The sequence below is a fragment of the Vicugna pacos genome, chromosome 20 (genome assembly GCF_048564905.1).
Source record: "Vicugna pacos chromosome 20, VicPac4, whole genome shotgun sequence".
Lineage (NCBI taxonomy): Eukaryota > Metazoa > Chordata > Mammalia > Artiodactyla > Camelidae > Vicugna > Vicugna pacos.
In genome coordinates, this window is record NC_133006.1 from 8711604 (window position 1) to 8729366 (window position 17763).

Here is a 17763-nt window from a genome sequence, read left to right on the forward strand (position 1 = left end):
ATTCTAGACTTCATTTCTTCCTCCCACCTCCTTAATATCTCACCTTTTCTTACCCATCTTCAGACTTACGATGCTGCTTTAATTCACACAAATATTTAATTGGCCTCTCTCCACCCTGCAAGGCCCCAACTGATTCTCCACGTTTCTGCCAGAGGAATTCACCAAAAATAAGATCTGATTGTGTTAGTTGCTGCAATTGGTCAGCAACACAGGCTTCTCTAGCCAGATACTCTCAAGAGCTCCTCCTGGGTGAAAACAATAGTCAACAACATCTATGGTCTGAGAAACGGCAGAAGCTGCCTCTGGAAACAAAATCGCTCTGAAGGCCTTTTGGAGACATATGTTTTTAATTTTAAAATTCATGTGAATTTTTCATTCTACTCTCTAATACATATGTATTTTTAAGTGTTAACTTATTTACCAGACAAATTACTTTTTTGGCCCTACTGACACCTCCTCCCCAACACCCCCACTTCTTCCCACCCAGGAAGGTGCTATGTTCAGCTGCGGCTTCAAGCAGTTTTGTCTAAAGCATACAAAATGAAAGAAAAGCTCAAGAGGATTCACTGGGTCAAGAAAGAAAGAAGGAAGGGTAGGAGAAAAAAAGTTATGTGTACAAACACAAAATGAGAGAAATTAAGTTCTATTGCTTAATGAGTTAACAGCACTTTTATTTCCTTAATATTTTTCATTGAAGTATAGTCGATTTACAATGTTGTGTTAATTTCTGGTGTACAGCATGATTCAGTTATGCGTGTATATGTGTACACATATATCCGGTTTCATCTTTCTATAGGCTGTTAACAAGATATTGAATATAGTTTCCTGTGCTATACAGTAGGACCTTGTTAATAGGACTTTTGTGTTACATAGCTATGATACCTTTCAAAATACCTTTCGAAAACTAGCGTTCAAAATTTTCATGATACACGAATTTTGTATCATGATTTGATTTGCATTTGCTTTTGAAGAAATTAGAAAAATAATTGTCAAAAGAAAGGCAGACTGCCACATGCAGCGCCTCATTTGGATGTGTCTGGAGTCTTGGAAGCTTGACTACCCTACGTTCTCCTACAAATGGACCTTGAGAGCTTGTTTGGAGGTTCTAGCAGGGGAGCGCAGCTACTCGTATACCCTTGACCGAGAAGAACGGTCCTCCTCTATCGGGGATGGTCGTCCTCTTCGACCGAGCGCGCAGCTTCGGGAGGGACGCACATGGAGCGGTGAGGGAGGAAGGGGACACCCGCCTAGCCAGCCAGATCAGCCGAATCAACCCTGGCGATCAATGGGGTGACAGATGTCGCAGCCAGATCGCCCTCACATCCGAGAAAACGCTGCTGAGCATGCGCTATATAAACCTAAGGAGGTTTCAAACTTTAAGCATAGGTCGAATTCTTGTTCGTGCAGGATTTCTAACAGGCATTTTAAACTAAAGTTCAAGTCTAACTAACACTTAAAAGGTCACTGAATCCCCTCAAATCGTTAAAATTGGGTGTTAAAACGGGCTTGAATTTCTGTTGTCTTCGTATTATCCAGCATGCCTTGCAGATGGGTGGGGCATGCTAAATACTGCCGTCTCTATTGGTGAAATCCTCCGGAGCCTCGCCCACCGAGAGCGCCTCTGGTGGCCCGCGGGTCCCCCAGCTGCAGACCGCTCGCGGGGCGCTTTGTGCGGTTCCCGACCCTCGGAGCGGACTCAGGTCTGTCTTCTTCCTGCCACCCCCACCCACCCCTTCCCCTCTTGTTTCTCCCGGCTTTGAGCCTCTCAGTTTCCCTCCATCCCATAGCCACCTCGCGTCCATCCTATTCCTGTCTCCCCCCAAGCTGGTCCTTTGCGCCCCCGCCTCCATCGGGGCAGACGCGGGTGGGGGTCGTGCTTGGCCCTGTGTTGAGTATCTTTATTAACCTGCTCTGTGGAGTCCGCAGCCCTGGGTGGGAGGCAGGCTCGGATGGTCTCCCGGGCCAGGCCACGTGGAGCCTGGCTCGGCGGCCGAGCGGTGGCCTGGGCGCACCCGGGGCTGGGGGCTCGCGTCCCCGCGGGGCGCGGGTGCGGCGGGGGCCTGCGGGACCTCGCGATGATCACTGCCGGCCTGCCTTGCAGACAATGATAATCCGCGGCCTGTCCACCTGGATGCTCTGAAACTCAAATTCGCTGCCTGTGAAAGTGGATTTTTGCGGAGGTTGCGTGGATGTGTACATAACTCCGCGGGCCTCGGCGTCTGGCCTGTTCAGGCCGAATTTAGGAAATCTCAGATTTTTCAAGGTCAAAGTATAGGATATTCGGAGTCTGTGAAGTAACATGCAGCTACATATGTCTTTACAGCAAATGGCCCCAGCTTCCCAAGGTCCAGAGTAAGAAATCAGAAATAGAGACGATATGAAAGCCAAGTGGTGGTGTGGTTTTTTTTTTTTTTTAAGGTTTTAAAATGGTGGTATGTTTTTTGTCGAGTGAGGGAAAACGCTGTTTAAAAAACAAAAACAAAACCCTTCCCCCAAAACCCCAAAATACCTAAAAAACAATTTCCTGTGCCCAAGTCCTGAATATTCATTTAGCCCCTGGGCACTCGGTCAAAGACGAGAAATTAAGGCTGTTCTGTGTTCTCGTGCGAGGAGCTGCTGCGTTTGTTTTGCAGAAAACCTGAAAGGCCACGATGTCTACGAAACCCAAGCTCCACTATCCAAACGGAAGAGGCCGGATGGAATCCGTGAGATGGGTTTTGGCCGCCGCGGGAGTCGAGGTACCCTACCTCTATGCTGTTTTCCCACAGGTTTTACTACAACGTTGAGACTTCTGAGGGAAGCGTCCATGGCGGAGCCCTGTCCTCTCCCACTGATATTTCAGACTTGGCTCCGTGAGTCAGAAGAGTCTTTCCAGGGCTTTTCTCTTTCTGAATGAAATGTATTTGATGGAATTCTGTTTTACTCTCAGCTTTTACTTAACCATTGGCGTCGGATCTGCCATCAATATTTATTAATGAGGAGAAAGAAAGGAACCTTCAATTTGCCATACACCCAGAACATTTGTGAATATAGAATCTCTCGATGAATTTGCTGTTTACTCCAGTGGCTTCAGACTGGCAGCCTTCCTATCTTGTCTGCATACCTGTTTGCTTTGGCCCACAGTGTGTTTGGTTTTGTTCTGTTCTTGTAGTGTCTTATTTATGGAAATTTTCAGATGAGAACAAAGGTAGAGAAAACGTGGTCGGTCCACGTACTCTCCACCCAGGTTCCACAACAATTAGCTTTATGCTAATCTTGTTTCATCTGTCTCCTCCCCTCCACCTGCTTTTAAAGCAGAACGCAAACATCATATCATTTCATCTGTGAGTACTTTAGTTTTTCTGTCTAAAAGATGAGCGTTTTAACACATAACCCTGGTATGATTATGACACCCAACAAAATTAACAACAGTTCCCTATTAACATCCAGCACTCAGTCCGATCGTCTCAAACAGAACTTGTTCCTTGGATCTAAATCAGGTCCACGGGTTGCATTTGATTACATTTCTTTCAGTATCTAAAAAATCTGTAACATTTCCTCTGCATTTTTTGAAAATAAACTTTGCATCTGGAAATAATTTTAGATTAATAGTCAAGTTGTCAAGATATTGCGGAGTGTTCCCTTGTAACTATCCCTGTCTCCCCTAATGATAACATCCTACCTAAGCTCATGGACACAAATTAACATTGGTGCATAACTAAACTGTAGACATGATTCAAATCTACTTGGTCTTTTCCACGAATGTCCTTTTACTGTTCCAGGATCCAGCAGTGTATTTAGTCATTATGTTTCCTTAGCGTTTCGTAATCTGTGACAGTTTCTCAATCTTTTTTTATTTCACCACTATGACAGTCTTGAAAAGTATTGGTCACGTTTCTTGTAGAATCCTCCATAGTTTGGGCCTGTCTGGTGTTTTTCTCATGATTACACTGGATTTTGGGTTTGAGAGAGTGTCTTTCTTACTGCATCATATGAGAGGTTACATGATACTAATGTGAGTGGTCCCTGGTGCTCTTACCTTGGTCACGTGGTTAAGGTGGTGTCTGCCAGGCTCCTTCACTGTAAAGTGACTAATTTCCCCTCTATTCTTTGGAACCGAATCATTCAGTTCAGCCCGTACTCACCACCTGGAGTGGGGAGTCTCTGCATGTAGAATTCCTATGTAAGGATTCGTCTTTTTCTCCTCCATTGGTTTACTTATTCCATCACTTATGTATATCAGCATGAATTTAAGCCTGATCGGATTCTGGCTCCTTTTTTTTTTTTTCCTACCTTTAATTCTTTTTTCCTGCCAGACTGCGTCAGAGGTGACACTGTGAACACATTTCTCTTGTGCGACATCAGGGGTGCATGATGTCTGCCTGCCTCGTTGTCAGCGTTGCAGAGCTTGACCAGAGCCTGATCCACACGACCTGAAGTCTCCCCAGGTCCCCTTTCCACACGAGTGGCCTCGCAGCCATGCACATCACCATTGTTAGAGATTAGAAAATGGCGACTTTCCTATTTCTGTCATTTCACCTGAATTCATGAAATGTGATTTTCTTATAAAGAGTAATTGCTCACTGGTTAACTACTTAATTACCTTTGAAGTACAGTAACGTAAGAAAAGCAAGATAACTGCTTGATTCTGCCTCTTTATGAATTTTCAGAATAATGAATTGTTACCTTAGCAACCTCCACAGGTGACAAATGAAGGTGGCTGGGTTCGGGGTTTCGTTTTTGGTTTGCTGATTTGGTTTGGGTTTGGTTTCTGTGCATATCATTGTAACCCACCGCATAGTATTTTACAGTTTCCTAAATTAGTCGATTTCCTTTACATACAAATTCTGGTTTCTGGCTTCTCTTGAGAAGTTGGAAGATCTGGTGATACCAGGCCCTCCTTCCCATGGGCAGCAGTTGCTGACTCTGGGTAAGGACAGCCACTAGAGATGGACCTTTCTAGCTCAACACCGTCTCCATCTCCCCTGTCATCTCAGGACTCATTTTCTAATTGTGTTAAGGGGAGGGTGAAACAGTTCTTGATCCTTTGACCTGAACCTGGTTGGCATATTTATGTCACCTGTCTAATCCCTGTGTGCTTCAGAGCTTGTAGTTATTTAATAGGTTTTGCACTGGGGGTCTTACACGTGTATGTAATAGAATCCCTTGTCAAAATCAAATCCCCTCTCTTCTTTAGCTGCATCCTACCCTGCCCCTCCTATTCTCCTGTGAATCAAGATTCCTGGTTACAGTAAGAGAAACCCAGCCCTACACAAGTTAAATAAAGAAATGCACAGGTCGCATGACCCGCCAACCCTAGACCAGGCAGGCAGGTGGGGCGAAGTCATTAGCCCAGCCTGTGTCTTGGCTGGAACTGACCAGAGTGGAGCTGGACTGGCCTCCCTCACCAGGGCCGACCACGTGGTTTATAAGAGCAAGTGCCCAAAGGCAGAATCAGGGGTCCCTCCTAGTACTTTGCCAAAAGACATTTTCAGCTACACTTGTGCTCATACAGATCTGAAACAGTGGCAAGGGCCGGGCTGGCAGCCTCTGGGTGAGTTCCTGATTCCCAGGGTCACAGTGTCAGGTAGAGCCTGACGCTTAAGGCACAGGCATGCAGGTAACTAGGTAACCGACACCTGCTGAGAGGCAGCCTGGCCTATTTCAGGGAGTCAGCATCCCCCTCCGTCTCATGCTTGGTTTGAGTCCCCAGACCTGGCTCTGTGCTGGATGCTGGGTGCTGCTCCTTGGCTGCTTGAGGCTTCATTTGCCCGAAGACCACCTGATCCCCCATCCCCCGCTCCAAAAACCCAGTCAGATCCTCCTTGTGAAGAGGGAGATGAACGGTGTGAAAGAGAAGACATTAAGGCCACAAACTCCTCGTTCAGGATTTCTGGGCAGTTCACTTAGAAGAAGGGACGGGTGTGAAGAGGGAGTTCAAGGTGTGGACAAGGGCACTTCTCTAAAGAATTCCAGGGGGAACAGTACCCTGGTCAGGGAACAGCGACAGCTGATGGCGTGGACAGGAAACACACTGTCTGTCCTGACAGCCCAGAGCAGCCCCCAGACAGTGCCCAGCCCCTCCCAGCTCTGCCTGGTGACGTTTTTCCATCCTCTCCCTCCCACCCTCTCACCTTCTGTCCTGGAACCGGTTTCTTTTACGGACAGTATTATAAAGCTTGACATGACAGGGTGTCCGTAGTGAGAGTTCGCCTTTTGCTACGTGTTCCCAGAAGTAAAAAGCCAGAATCAGAACTATTCGGTTGGACTTGTTTCTAATAAAATGTACATGTCTGGTCTCTCCCAACCTTGGATGTGACACTCTGAGGGGTGGGCCTGGGATGACACACAGACACACACACACACACTCCTTCCCACGTGCTTTAAATGATGACGATCAGAAAAGTTGGAGAGCAGTGAAGCAGAGGGAACACCCCTGGCATCGCAGCTGGGCATTTGGACAAATGCCCAGAACATTCTTGCCTGGAGGCTACTGCTCCGTGGGCCCCACAGGGAGTGCCTCTAGGGCACTGAGGCTCCCTCCTCACATACAAGGACTCGGGGTGGGGGGGGTAGGTCAAGCTATGCCTGCACCCCATCTTCCCAATGAACTACCCCCCTCCCCCCCCCCACCGGCAAGTTGAGGAGGAGGAGAGAAGCTGTCAGCTCTGCCCCTCCTTGGGTGACGTGGGGGGCAGTGCAAGGACTGATCGGGTAGGGAACCATCTGGGGACTCCGTGGGGATGTGAAATGCATTAGTGCATTAGAGTGCGTTTTATAAGTTACAAGAAAAGGAACTCGCCATTCCCTCCCCCACCGCCCCCAGCCTTTTAGTTTGGAAACTTCAAAATCCGCAGAAAAGCTATCATTGTCCAATGGACACCTTTCAACCCAATTCACCAGTTGTTCACATTTTGCTACATTTGTTTCCTTCTCTGTCTGCTTTTCTAAATTCCCCATCATTTGAAAGTAAGTGGCAGACAACAGCCTGTATCTTCCTGCTGAGAAGGAATAAACAATCTAATAACCTCAACATCATTGTCACAACTAAGAAAATGAATACTAATTTTACAACATCAAGGATACGGTCCATATTGAGAAGTTCCCTGTTGTCCCCCAAATGTCTGTACAACCGTTACTTACGTATTTAGCAGTTATAACTGCCCCTCCCCTGCTCCAGAATCTAATCAAGCAAGATTCAGGCATTTGCTGGTTGTGTCTCTAGTCTCTTCATCTAGAACAGTACCTACAGACTAAGAGACCTGTTGGTCTCTTCCCTTTCCTTCACTTAACAGAAAAGGAGTGTGTGGAGGAGGAATTGAGTCTCTTGCCTGAGTTTCTGCCAACAGAAATAATGAGTTATGAGGCTCAGAGGCCACATAATATAAAGAAGAGCCGAATCCTTTTAAAATAAAGATTTGCCCTTGAGAACGGGGCTCCTGCTTTCAGTTGGGAAGTGAATGGATGTCTAGACACATGGTGAGGACCACAGAGTGGGATCGGCCGGAGGCAAATGGTCCCCTCATCCAGTTTCTGAACCCTGCACATCCCAAGGAGCTTAAAGACAAAACCAAAGTTCTGGAGGCTGGAAGGAGTCCAGGCTATTTATGTGACAGAGCATCCCTCATTCTCCCCTTGTAGTCCGGTGCAAGTTAGGTTACAGCAGGGAGCACAGGGTGTCTCAGTGTCCCCCGGTGGGGAGCTGAGTTTGACCACTTGGGAGATGGCAAAACCTCCAAATCTTCCCGCTGCAGAGGTATTTTTTCTTTGTCCTAATTAAGTTACTTGTGGGGTGACACTTTGAGATTGTGGGAAGCTTCTGTGCCTGGGACCCAGTGATTTCGGCACCCATTATGATCCTTATTGGAATTGGTTTTTATGTTGTAGGGTGAAAATTGGGGATTTTCTAGTTTTATCATTAATTAGTAATAATTCTACATTCATTAGGAATAATTCTCCTGTGAAAAAGAGCTTTATTTTTCTCTCTTTTTAAAAAAGTATCAGTTATGGACACGGGTTTTTGGTTGGTGTGTGTTAGCTATAACTGGCAACACTGTTTTCAAACCTTGAATTGTCCCAGATGTGACTAGGGAATCCCTCTCGTGCAGGGCCCTGCCTGCCTTCGCCTGTGACGTGTCCATGAGTCTTTGAGCCCATCCCCACTTTTAGACATCACAGAGTCCACCTTTTCTCCTGGGAGCCCAGTGATATTTAGAAACCCAGATGTGGGTGCTGAGTGTGTCCTTTCTCTCTGCTTTTGACTGGGTATCTTTGTCTTGAACCTATAATGACATTTCTCTTCTTTTTTGGGGGGGCTGTCTTTTTAAATTTAGTTTGATGAAGAATTTTTAGAAACGAAAGAGCAGTTGCAGAAGCTGCAGGATGGTGAGTATCAAAATGTATTTCTGTCAGTAACGCTGATTTTTTTTTTTAAAGAACTGATATTTATGTAGAAGGGCAAAGATGCTCTTGATGCTCTGCATCCAGAACAGCATCCTGAAACCAGACAAGCAAGAGGGACCAGTCGCTGAAATTGCCAGGAGGTCGCTTTGCATTCAGTAGTTTCAGAGAAGCTGGCGAAAGGGAGGGAGCAGTTCCTCCCTCCATCTGAGTGGGCGGTCCTTCTCCATCCCTCTCTCCTCCCCCGCTGGCTCCTGGACTCCCTTCCCCCAACCCCCTCCCCCCCCCAGACTTTTCTTCCTCTCCATCACTTCCGATTCCGTCCTCATCGTCCCTTTTACGCTGGGCCGCTGTCTGCACTAAATACCAGACAGACTTGACACCAGTGAAAGGCCCCCCGTTTAACTCCTGATCACACCCCTGACACACAGACCCAGGCCCCTGTAAGCAGCCTCCTTGGTCATCAGCAGGGTATTGAGGCCCAACACAAGGCTCCCTGGAGAGGGACCAGCTCTGCAAGGCTGTGATGCCACCTGTCCCGTGTGACACTACATGAGTCCGTCAGTTTCCCGCCCAGGGCTGGGCTGGATCCCATACGTGCCTCCCTCCCTGGGTTTTGGTGCATGGAAGGTGTTTGAAACAGGCTTGTCGAAGAAAGTAATCGGTTACTTTTTGACTAGTGACAGTGAACGTGCTAGAGGTAGCCTGCAGCTGTGGACACGTGTACGTATCAGGTGGTGACTTGGGTTTCATTACCAGATTGTCAAAGCAGTGCAGCCACAGAACATTCTACAGTAATGGGATTGTTCTGCACTGCGCTGGCCAGTGCAGGAGCCACCAGCTGTGTGTGGCTGCTGAGCACTTGAAATGTGTGCAAGGCGACTAAGGAAGTGAGTTTTAAATCGTTCGAAAATTTGATTAATGTCACTTTACGTTTAGCTGCACACATGCCGCTACTGGCTACTGTCCTGACCAGCGCAGCTCTGGGGAAATGTCTTCACTAGTTTCCGCCTTAACTTTGAGGCTACGTATTTCTCTTGGGGTGAAAGACAACAGGGAAGGTTTAGAGCAGAGCTAGTTTTCAGCTTGTTTCATGGCTAAATCTCCACCCCTGAATGAAGTTGAGGGCGCTTTACTGTTACCTAAGGCTCTGGCCCCATTGGGTCAGAAAATGGGTCCCTTTTCGTTCAGCAGAGTATTTTTGGAGGGTGGAAGGCAGGGAAGTGGTCATGCCTAACTCAGGGTTTCCATTCCCAGGTAACCACCTGCTGTTCCAACAAGTGCCAATGGTTGAAATTGACGGGATGAAGTTGGTGCAGACCCGGAGCATCCTCCATTACATAGCGGACAAGCACCATCTCTTCGGCAAAGACCTCAAGGAGAGGACCCTGTACTGTGGCCCCTCTTATGTGTTCTCGCCTGTCCACTTACCGATGCTTTGCTGATTAGCTGTCCTCTACAGTACACCTGTCCACTTCATGGCTTGTATTGTTAGTGCAAACAGGGAACAAAACTCCAGAAAGGTCGTCAAGACCAGTTGGAAAATCAGTACAGAGAGTCTGAGTAAAAGGACAGAGAAGAATTGAGTTCAGATCACAGAGCATGTGTCTGGGATACGATGCAAGTTTCAACATCTATAAATGCTTTGATATCATTCTTCATCTTTCTTGCAAATGTATTGTCATTGAGTATTAGGAATGAGGAGCTGCTGGAACATTCAGGGCCCAGGATACTGTGCATTGGATTATAATTTGATAAGTATAATGATTCAGAGCCTGGTCTTGGTACCTCCTGGATCGTGACCCTGGGCAAAGCATTAAGCTCTGGTGTCCTGATGAGTGTCCCCTACGATGGGGTTAACAAAAGCACATTCCTCACACTGTCATAGGATTCAATGAAATATTGGGTATAGAGTGTTTAGCACTTGGCACACACCAAGCATTCTATAAATGATTCCCACTATTTTTATAAACATGAAGTACCGCCCACACTGAGCGTGGGTGCTGGAGTGAGGGCTGGGGTGCAGGGGCCAGGGGGAGAGGACACTGGCGATTCTTGTGCTTTGAGATTTGTGACAGGTTTTTCTGAATTACAGCTAGAACTGACTTTGCATCTTTGCTTTGAGGAACGGGTGGAGATGAATGCTTCTTGGCACTTAAGTTGGCCAGGGCCTTAACTAAAAAGTACTCTGGATACTTAGTTGTGGAAACTGATGAGTTCAAAGAGGGGCGACTGAGAAAACTGCTTTTTTGTGTTTTGAAGGATTGACATGTACGTGGAGGGGACACTGGATCTCCTGGAACTGCTTATCATGCATCCTTTTCTCAAACCAGACGATCAGCAAAAGGAGGTGGTTAACATGGCCCAGAAGGCTATAATTAGATACTTTCCTGTGTTCGAAAAGGTAGGTGGCAGAGAAGCCTGTGAACACGGCATCACTGGACCACAAACACCCCTTTCTGCTCAGGCAGAGTTGAGCTGAGCCCCGCTGGACCCACCTTGCTGGACTTCTGAGAGCTGGCGGAATCCGTCAGCACAAAGCCAGGGAGTCTTGGAGCCTCCCAGACTCTTCCAGAGTCTTCCATATTTTCTAGAAAAAATAGGGGCCCATTTGTGCATTCTCATAGTTTATATTCGCCAGGTGCCACCCTGTGAGGGATTCAGAAGAACAGAAACTACCTATTTTTCCTTCATTCTTCCATTGTGCAGACATGTGTGTATCAGGCCTCCTACTTGATTGATGGGGAGAGAAGACCCATTTCTGTTTTATTTCTCTTCTCTTGGCTCTTTTTGTTTTCTGTTTTGTTATTTTTCTTGTCTTCTTACTGTGTCTGTTTTTCCGAGCTTCGAACTCCTCTCTTTTCCTCAACTGAGAGGTATTGTTTTAAATGCTTCAATTGAAAAACAAAAGAAGAGGAGGTAAAAACACGGAGTTGGCAGACTTCCTCTGGCCTTTTGTGTTTTTCTGTCCTTGGTTTCGTAGTCTTTTGCCCACGGGCACTTTAGGAAGGTAGAACGTTACAGCGCAGAGAGGGGCTGTGACAAGGGCGGTGCCTTGGAGAAGGTCGCTGCCGGTTCCTACGGAGAAGGCTGTGCCAGGGTTCTGCCCAGAATGGGAGCTAGACATTGTTACCCTCTTTCACACATAATGAAACAGTCACGGAGAGATTGAGTGACGTGCCCAAGGTGGGAGCTGGGACTGGAACTCTGGCCTCTGACTGTGACTTCTCCCACTCTGCTGCATTAGCTCTGTCTGATTTGGAGACATCTGTAGAGCCCCTGTGAGACACACACACGTGTTCACACTCGTGGGCATCTGCCAAGGCATCTCCTCTTTTCTCTCGCTGTGCCTTGCCTCTTCCCGATCACCATCTATTCCCGTGAATCTCTTCATCCATATGTGACTTTCAAAACGAGAGTCAGGATGAACTCTTGTTCTTTCAATTTTCTTTGTCTTAGAAGATGTGAAAGGAAGCCTGCCTTTTTTTTTTTTTTTAAATATCATGTCTAGTTTATGACTGAGTCCTGAAGGTCGTAGAAACTCAGAACTGGCAAATGAGATTAGGACTTCTTACGGCACGTCCCCCCAGCCTCCGGAAGGCATCAGGGCTAATTCCTTTCTGTAGGTACGTTTATGGAATAAATGTATCCTTTTAAAGCACTGGATGTTAAATCCAGAATTAATGTCTCCTTCCCTTTTTCAGGAGCTCATTCTGATGTAGAGCAGATATTAAGGGATGCCTTCCTTTCTGCACCTTTTGCACTCTCTCCTATCGGGCACCACCTCTTAGTTGACTTTATTTATAAAAGGAGACAAGCCTGTAGTTTTGGTCCTTCTCAGGTGCTGCGCTGATTGCACAGCTTCCTCAGTTTCTCCATGTCGAGTATTGTAACCGATGCAGAATATTTAAACCCTGCAGGTTTTACGGGAACACGGACAAAGGTTTCTTGTTGGTAATCAGCTGAGCCTTGCAGACATCATTTTACTGCAGACCATTTTGGCTCTAGAAGAGAAAATTCCTAATGTCCTGTCTGCCTTTCCTCACCTCCAGGTAAATAAAACAGCATTTTAGAAGGTTGGCTGAGAATTCTCAGACCTTCTTTAACGTCTGTTGATTGGTTGGCTCTCTGTGTGTGTGTGTAATTCTTTTAGGTGCTAAATAGGTCGCAAATGGGAAGTGTCCAAGGCTGAGGTCTGAGAGCTGCTAAGAGGCACCCTACACATCACCCCAAAGAGTTCTCACCCCTCTCCTTGCCCAGATTCCAGGGACAGACTTGTGCGTGTGACTCAGTTTATTCCTTGGTATTATTGTGGCAGGATTGATCCTAGAATTTGGAAGCAGAAAAGGGCTTTAAAAACTAATCTCATCCAACACCTTCAATATACCTCTGAGGAAACAGAGACCCCGCGTAAAGAAGTCAGCAGCCGCGATGGCCTCCTTAGTGGGTGCCTCAGCTTTGTCTCCAATCCAGTGAGCTTTCTTCTCCACCAGAGGGGGCACAAACTCCAGCCACTTGGGCCAAATCAGGCCTGCCACCTGTTTGTGTAGCCCTCTTGAGCGAAGAATGGTTTTTACATTTTAACATCAAAAGAATAATAGTACTTCCTGACACCTGAAATTATATGAAGTTCAAATTTCGGTGTCCGTAATTAAGTATCATGGGCACAAAGCCACGCCTACTCATACGTATGTTGTGTTACTGCAGCAGAGTCGAGTCGCTCGGATAAAGACCGTGTGGCCCGCAAAGCCTAGAATATCTACTAACTGGCCTTTATAGAAAAAGGTTGCCAATCCCCTGTCTAGACCAAACTGACACGTCTTTGACCAAGTTAGCAAAAGCCAAGAGAGACACACACTAAAATCTCTAAGGAGTAACACATATACTTAAAAAAAATTTTTTTTCCAAGTAACACATCTATTTTATGTGTAGCAGTGAGTACCTGTTAATCCCAAATTCCTAATTTATCCCTCCCCGCCCTTTCCCCTTTGGTAACCATAAATTTGTTTTCTGTCTGTAAGTCTGTTTTTGTCTTGTAAATAAATTCATTTGTATCATATTTTAGATTAAACTTATAAGTAGATAGCATATGATATTTGTCTTTCTCCATCTGACTTACTTCACTTAGTATGATAATCTCTAGGTCCGTTCATGTTGCTGCAAATGGCATTATTTCATTCTTTTTATGGCTGAGTAGTATTCCACGGTATATATATACTGTATCTTCTTTATCCAGTAATACGTTGGTGGACAGGTTGCTTCCATGTCTTGGCTATTGTAAACAGTGCTGCTGTGAACATTGGGGTTCGTGTATCTTTTCGAATTAGAGTTTTCTCTGGATATATGCCCAGGAGAAGGATTGCTGGGTCATATGGTAACTCTATTATTAGTTTTTTAGCAAACTCCATACTGTTTTCCATAGTGCAGAAAGCCTGGTCTAGATTCTAGCCACTGTTGACAGAGATGATAAGTAATTATACCAAGAGATCAGACCCAGGAGTGAGAGGAGGGTACAGCTCAGCAGTAGAGCACGCCTAGCATGCACGAGGTCCTGGGTTCAATCCCCAGTACCTCCATCAAAATAAATGAATAAACAAATAAACCTAATTACTTCCCCTCTGCCAAAAAAAGAGAGAGAGAGAGAGAGATCAGACCCTAGACAGATGCTGGATCATGGTTTCATGTGGATCCCTGCAACAACTATTCATTGAACACATTTTAATGGGCCATTTTGCACACCGGTGTTTTCATAGAAACGAATACCTATGCTGTTCGCCTTGAACTTTTGTGTTTCCCTTTTCAGGAGTTCACGGTGAAAATCAGTAACATCCCTACAATTAAGAAATTCCTCGAACCTGGCAGCAAGAGGAAGCCGCCCCCGGATGACATCTACGTGAGAACCGTGTACAACATCTTCATGCCGTAGAGCGGCTCCCACGGCTGCGAGTGAGCGCCGACCCCGAGGTCGCTGCGTCCACAGTAGCGTCTTAATGGAAGCCAGGCTGTCGTGATCCAGCTGTCGTGGTGCTGTGTGTAGTTGTCCCTAAGTTGGTCTTTCATGTCGAGGAGCTCTCTTCTAGAAGCATCAACCTGTCTTGTCCAGTGAGTAATTGTTATGGGACCCTCTTCTGAAAACCTTTTTTGGAGAGGCCGGCATTTAAGTTAGATCTGCTCTGTCTGCTGATCGCCTGGTAACAAGGATGGGCAGGACCTCGTGTTCTCGCCTGAGCTGCTTTTCTCCTTTCCTTCTCCCATTCTAACCACCCCCTGCCCCAGGCTCGTCTTATTTTTGGTGCCTCATGACAACGGAATTCGCTAGATAGTGAGTAACTCTCCTCTGAGTTATAATAGATCCATGGTAGTCATGAACGCCATCGATATTTGCCAAAATAAAGGATTTACAAATCATTACCCTGCTGCTAGAATTTTTAAATTAAATCGTTTGGAGTACATAATACATTCACATGGTTCCAGAATCGAGAAACCATAGAAGGCTATCCAGTTAAAGTGGTTTGTTTTTTTATTTTCAGTTCTGCCCTCCATAGGCCAGCATCTTTATCCTTTGAGTATCTTTCCAGTTATATTTGACCCAAGTATAAGAGAATATAAATATATATAACTTTTATCCTCTTACTGCCCAAATGGTTATTTGTAGACTTCTAAATTTTTACGTTTCAAGAACTAAAAGTGTGGCTTGTTCATACTGCTTTAAACATGTGTTGATTTACATCTCAGATACTAATTGAGCACCTGATACGTGCCACATAGCATGCCAGGAGGCAGGAACCCTGGAACAGAGGCCCCACTTTAGGAAGAACTCCCCACACAGTAGGCGAGATAGATGTGTAAACAGCAGAAGTCATTTTAGAAAAGAAAGAATTACCACTTTGGGAGTAACTCACACTTAGGGATTTCAAAACTGAAACAAAAGGCAACTGTTTGATACAGGTCCTGTAGACAGGCCTCACTCATTCCTTACGGCCAGAGGGATTTTTGCCCAGATGTGAAAAACAGTCATGAGAGGACCCTGAATGCCTGTTCCAGCCACGCAAGTGCCTCAGGGTTTTGTTAGAGGAAAATCCAGCGCAGACGTGAAGGTCTGTCTTCACATTTGGACGGAGTGAGCACTGTCATCATGCTAATATTCAGAACTGCTGGAGGAGTCGCGGCAGGGCGGCAGGTGCTGCATGGGGCAGGCCCGAGGAGCAGTGGTGACCCAGGCTGATGCAACCGCCAGGCTCCTGAGAGCAAGAGAAGAAAAAGAAGAAAATGGGGGCAGGGGTGTAGTAAAAAGCCTCACCTTCCCCAGAGACAGATCGGGCCTTTGCTTCTGGGAGGTGATCCCTGAGTCTCAGGAAATGTCATCTCTGAAAGGCGTGTCTTTGTTTGCCGGGGGCCCTGGGCCAGCCAGATAACAACTATGACTTACGGCGTAGGCGTGGTGTCAGCTCCCCTCTGGAGGGTCTGGTGATAGCCCAGCCACGTGGGCAGACAGACGTGTCCCTGTGATGGAGCTCCAGGCAAAACTCTGGACTCACCTGAGTGAGAGTGGGCTTCCTCTGTGACAGTACTCCATTGTCACCTGTGCTTGCCAGGAGGAGTTGCTTGCCACCTGCTGGTTTCCTGCTCCACAGAATGAGGACATCTGGATGCTCTGTACCTGGAACTCTCCTAGACTCTGCCCTGTGCCTCTCTGCCCTTGACCGAGTTTCCTCTGTATTGTCTCCCTGTAATAAACCGTAGCTGTGAGTATAACCATTTTCAGCGAGTTCTTTGAGTCCTTCCGGCAGATTGGCAGACCTGAGGGTGTTTAGGGGACACTCCCTGAACCTGTAGTTGGTGTTAGAGCGAGGGTGGTCTTTCTAAATTCTTCAGGGAGAAGAAACTTCACACTCATTTGGAGGCTGATTTACACACAGGAACCAGACATCGACTTGGTAATACCCAGGGGTCTCTATCATTGAGTTTTGTGGGACAGCAAAAAATCTGGGCTCTTACAGGACCTTCTGGATGAGATTTTACTACCCAGGGCCATTGCCCAATAATATCAAAGGCCTGCTGTGTAGACCATAAGCCATAGAACAAAGGGTGTTTGGGGGTTTTAATTCTCTTAGACACAAGGGTACCCTTAAGGCTGGCTCTTTGAGACGACAGCCCGGGAAGGAAGTTGGCTTCTGCACTGAGTTAGAGGGTTAGAGGAAGTAATTGTGAGAGGCCAGGCCGCCTCCAGTGAAGGTACCTTCCCACGTGGGTCTGCTCAAGGTCACATGACCTTAAACGCTGCAGTTCACTTCTCAGCTGAGAAGCAAGTTCCCCTCCCCCACTCCGCACAGGTGCAGCACCCCAGCTTTGTCGCAGCCCCTCATGGGTCCAGACCCTTAGGTTTCAACACCCTCCCCCCTCCCATTTTTCCGGAGCCACCAGATTCCAGTCACAGAGCAAGAAGTCAGGCGCTGGGTTCACTATCTTCAAAGACATCAGTGCAGGAGTGTTTAGGGTTGAACCAGACCCCTGAGGCAGGAAACCAGAGCAGAGCGGGGACAGGAGGCTCACCATCTTACCGCTGAGCCAACGCGGTAGAGTGCACACCACGGACGAACCGGGCAGTTGCCGGGGCTCTGTTGTCTGGAACGAAAGGGGAAGCTGGACAGCGTGGGGCTCTGGCGTCTACAGGGGACGAGCTGCAGCACCTAATGAGCCCGGGACCCAGCAGAAGCACTAAGAGGGGCTCTGGCAGGCTGCGTGCAGGAAGGACCACCTGACACTCCCGCCCGGGCGCCTGGGGGCGGGGCAGGGAATGGAGGGGCGGGGCTCCAGGGGGCGGAGCAGCAGCAGGTGAATCCAGGGGGCGGGGAATCCAGCCAGCAGCCCGCTCTCGTCCTCACTTTTCATTCCTTAAACCCAAATTGTCCGCACAGAAGATTGCACGGCGGGCACCTTGTTCTCTCCACACCAACATCCCCACCGAAGGGAATCCTCTGACCATGAGCTCGGGAGCCCACCCCACACACCCCATGCCTCTTTCTCACCATCTTACTTGATTTTCTTCAGAGCATTTGACACCGCCCCCCCACCCCGCAATCTTACCTGTTTATGCATCTGCGTCTTTATATTTAAAGTGGGTTTCTTGTGAAAAACATAATTGTGTCCTGTTTTAATCCACTCGCCATAGACTCTGTCTTAAAAATCGGTGCATTTAAGACATTCATATTTAAAATGATTATTGGATTAATCTCCACCATGTTTGTGACTATTTTCTATTTGTTGCCCTGTTCTTTGTTTCTTTTTCCCTTCTTTTTTTTTCTCTTCCACTCTTTTTCTGCCGGCTCTGGTTTTAATCGAGCTTCTTATGTGATTCCATTTTCTCTCCTCTCTTAGCATGTC

At 47.0% G+C, this 17763-nt stretch overlaps 1 protein-coding gene and 1 long non-coding RNA gene across 3 annotated transcripts; one reads left to right on the forward strand and one right to left on the reverse strand.

Moving 5' to 3' along the window:
• The first annotated feature begins 1591 nt into the window (after positions 1–1591).
• GSTA4 (glutathione S-transferase alpha 4) lies at positions 1592–14790 on the forward strand. Its single transcript, XM_006211532.4, has 7 exons — positions 1592–1700; positions 2634–2738; positions 8313–8364; positions 9637–9769; positions 10642–10783; positions 12300–12431; positions 14183–14790. Exons 2-7 carry the CDS (start codon positions 2652–2654, stop codon positions 14303–14305), a joined length of 669 nt encoding a protein of 222 aa, XP_006211594.1. The 5' UTR covers positions 1592–1700; positions 2634–2651; the 3' UTR covers positions 14306–14790.
• On the reverse strand, positions 14787–17153 carry LOC140687675 (uncharacterized). 2 transcript variants are annotated; one of them, XR_012062102.1, is made up of 3 exons: positions 16941–17153; positions 15918–16106; positions 14787–15620 (listed from the first exon to the last, which is right to left on the reverse strand). It is a non-coding gene; the product is annotated as an uncharacterized lncRNA (long non-coding RNA). The 2 variants fall into 2 exon arrangements; XR_012062101.1 differs by having other exon boundaries at positions 16933–17153.
• Between the last annotated feature and the right edge of the window lie 610 nt (positions 17154–17763).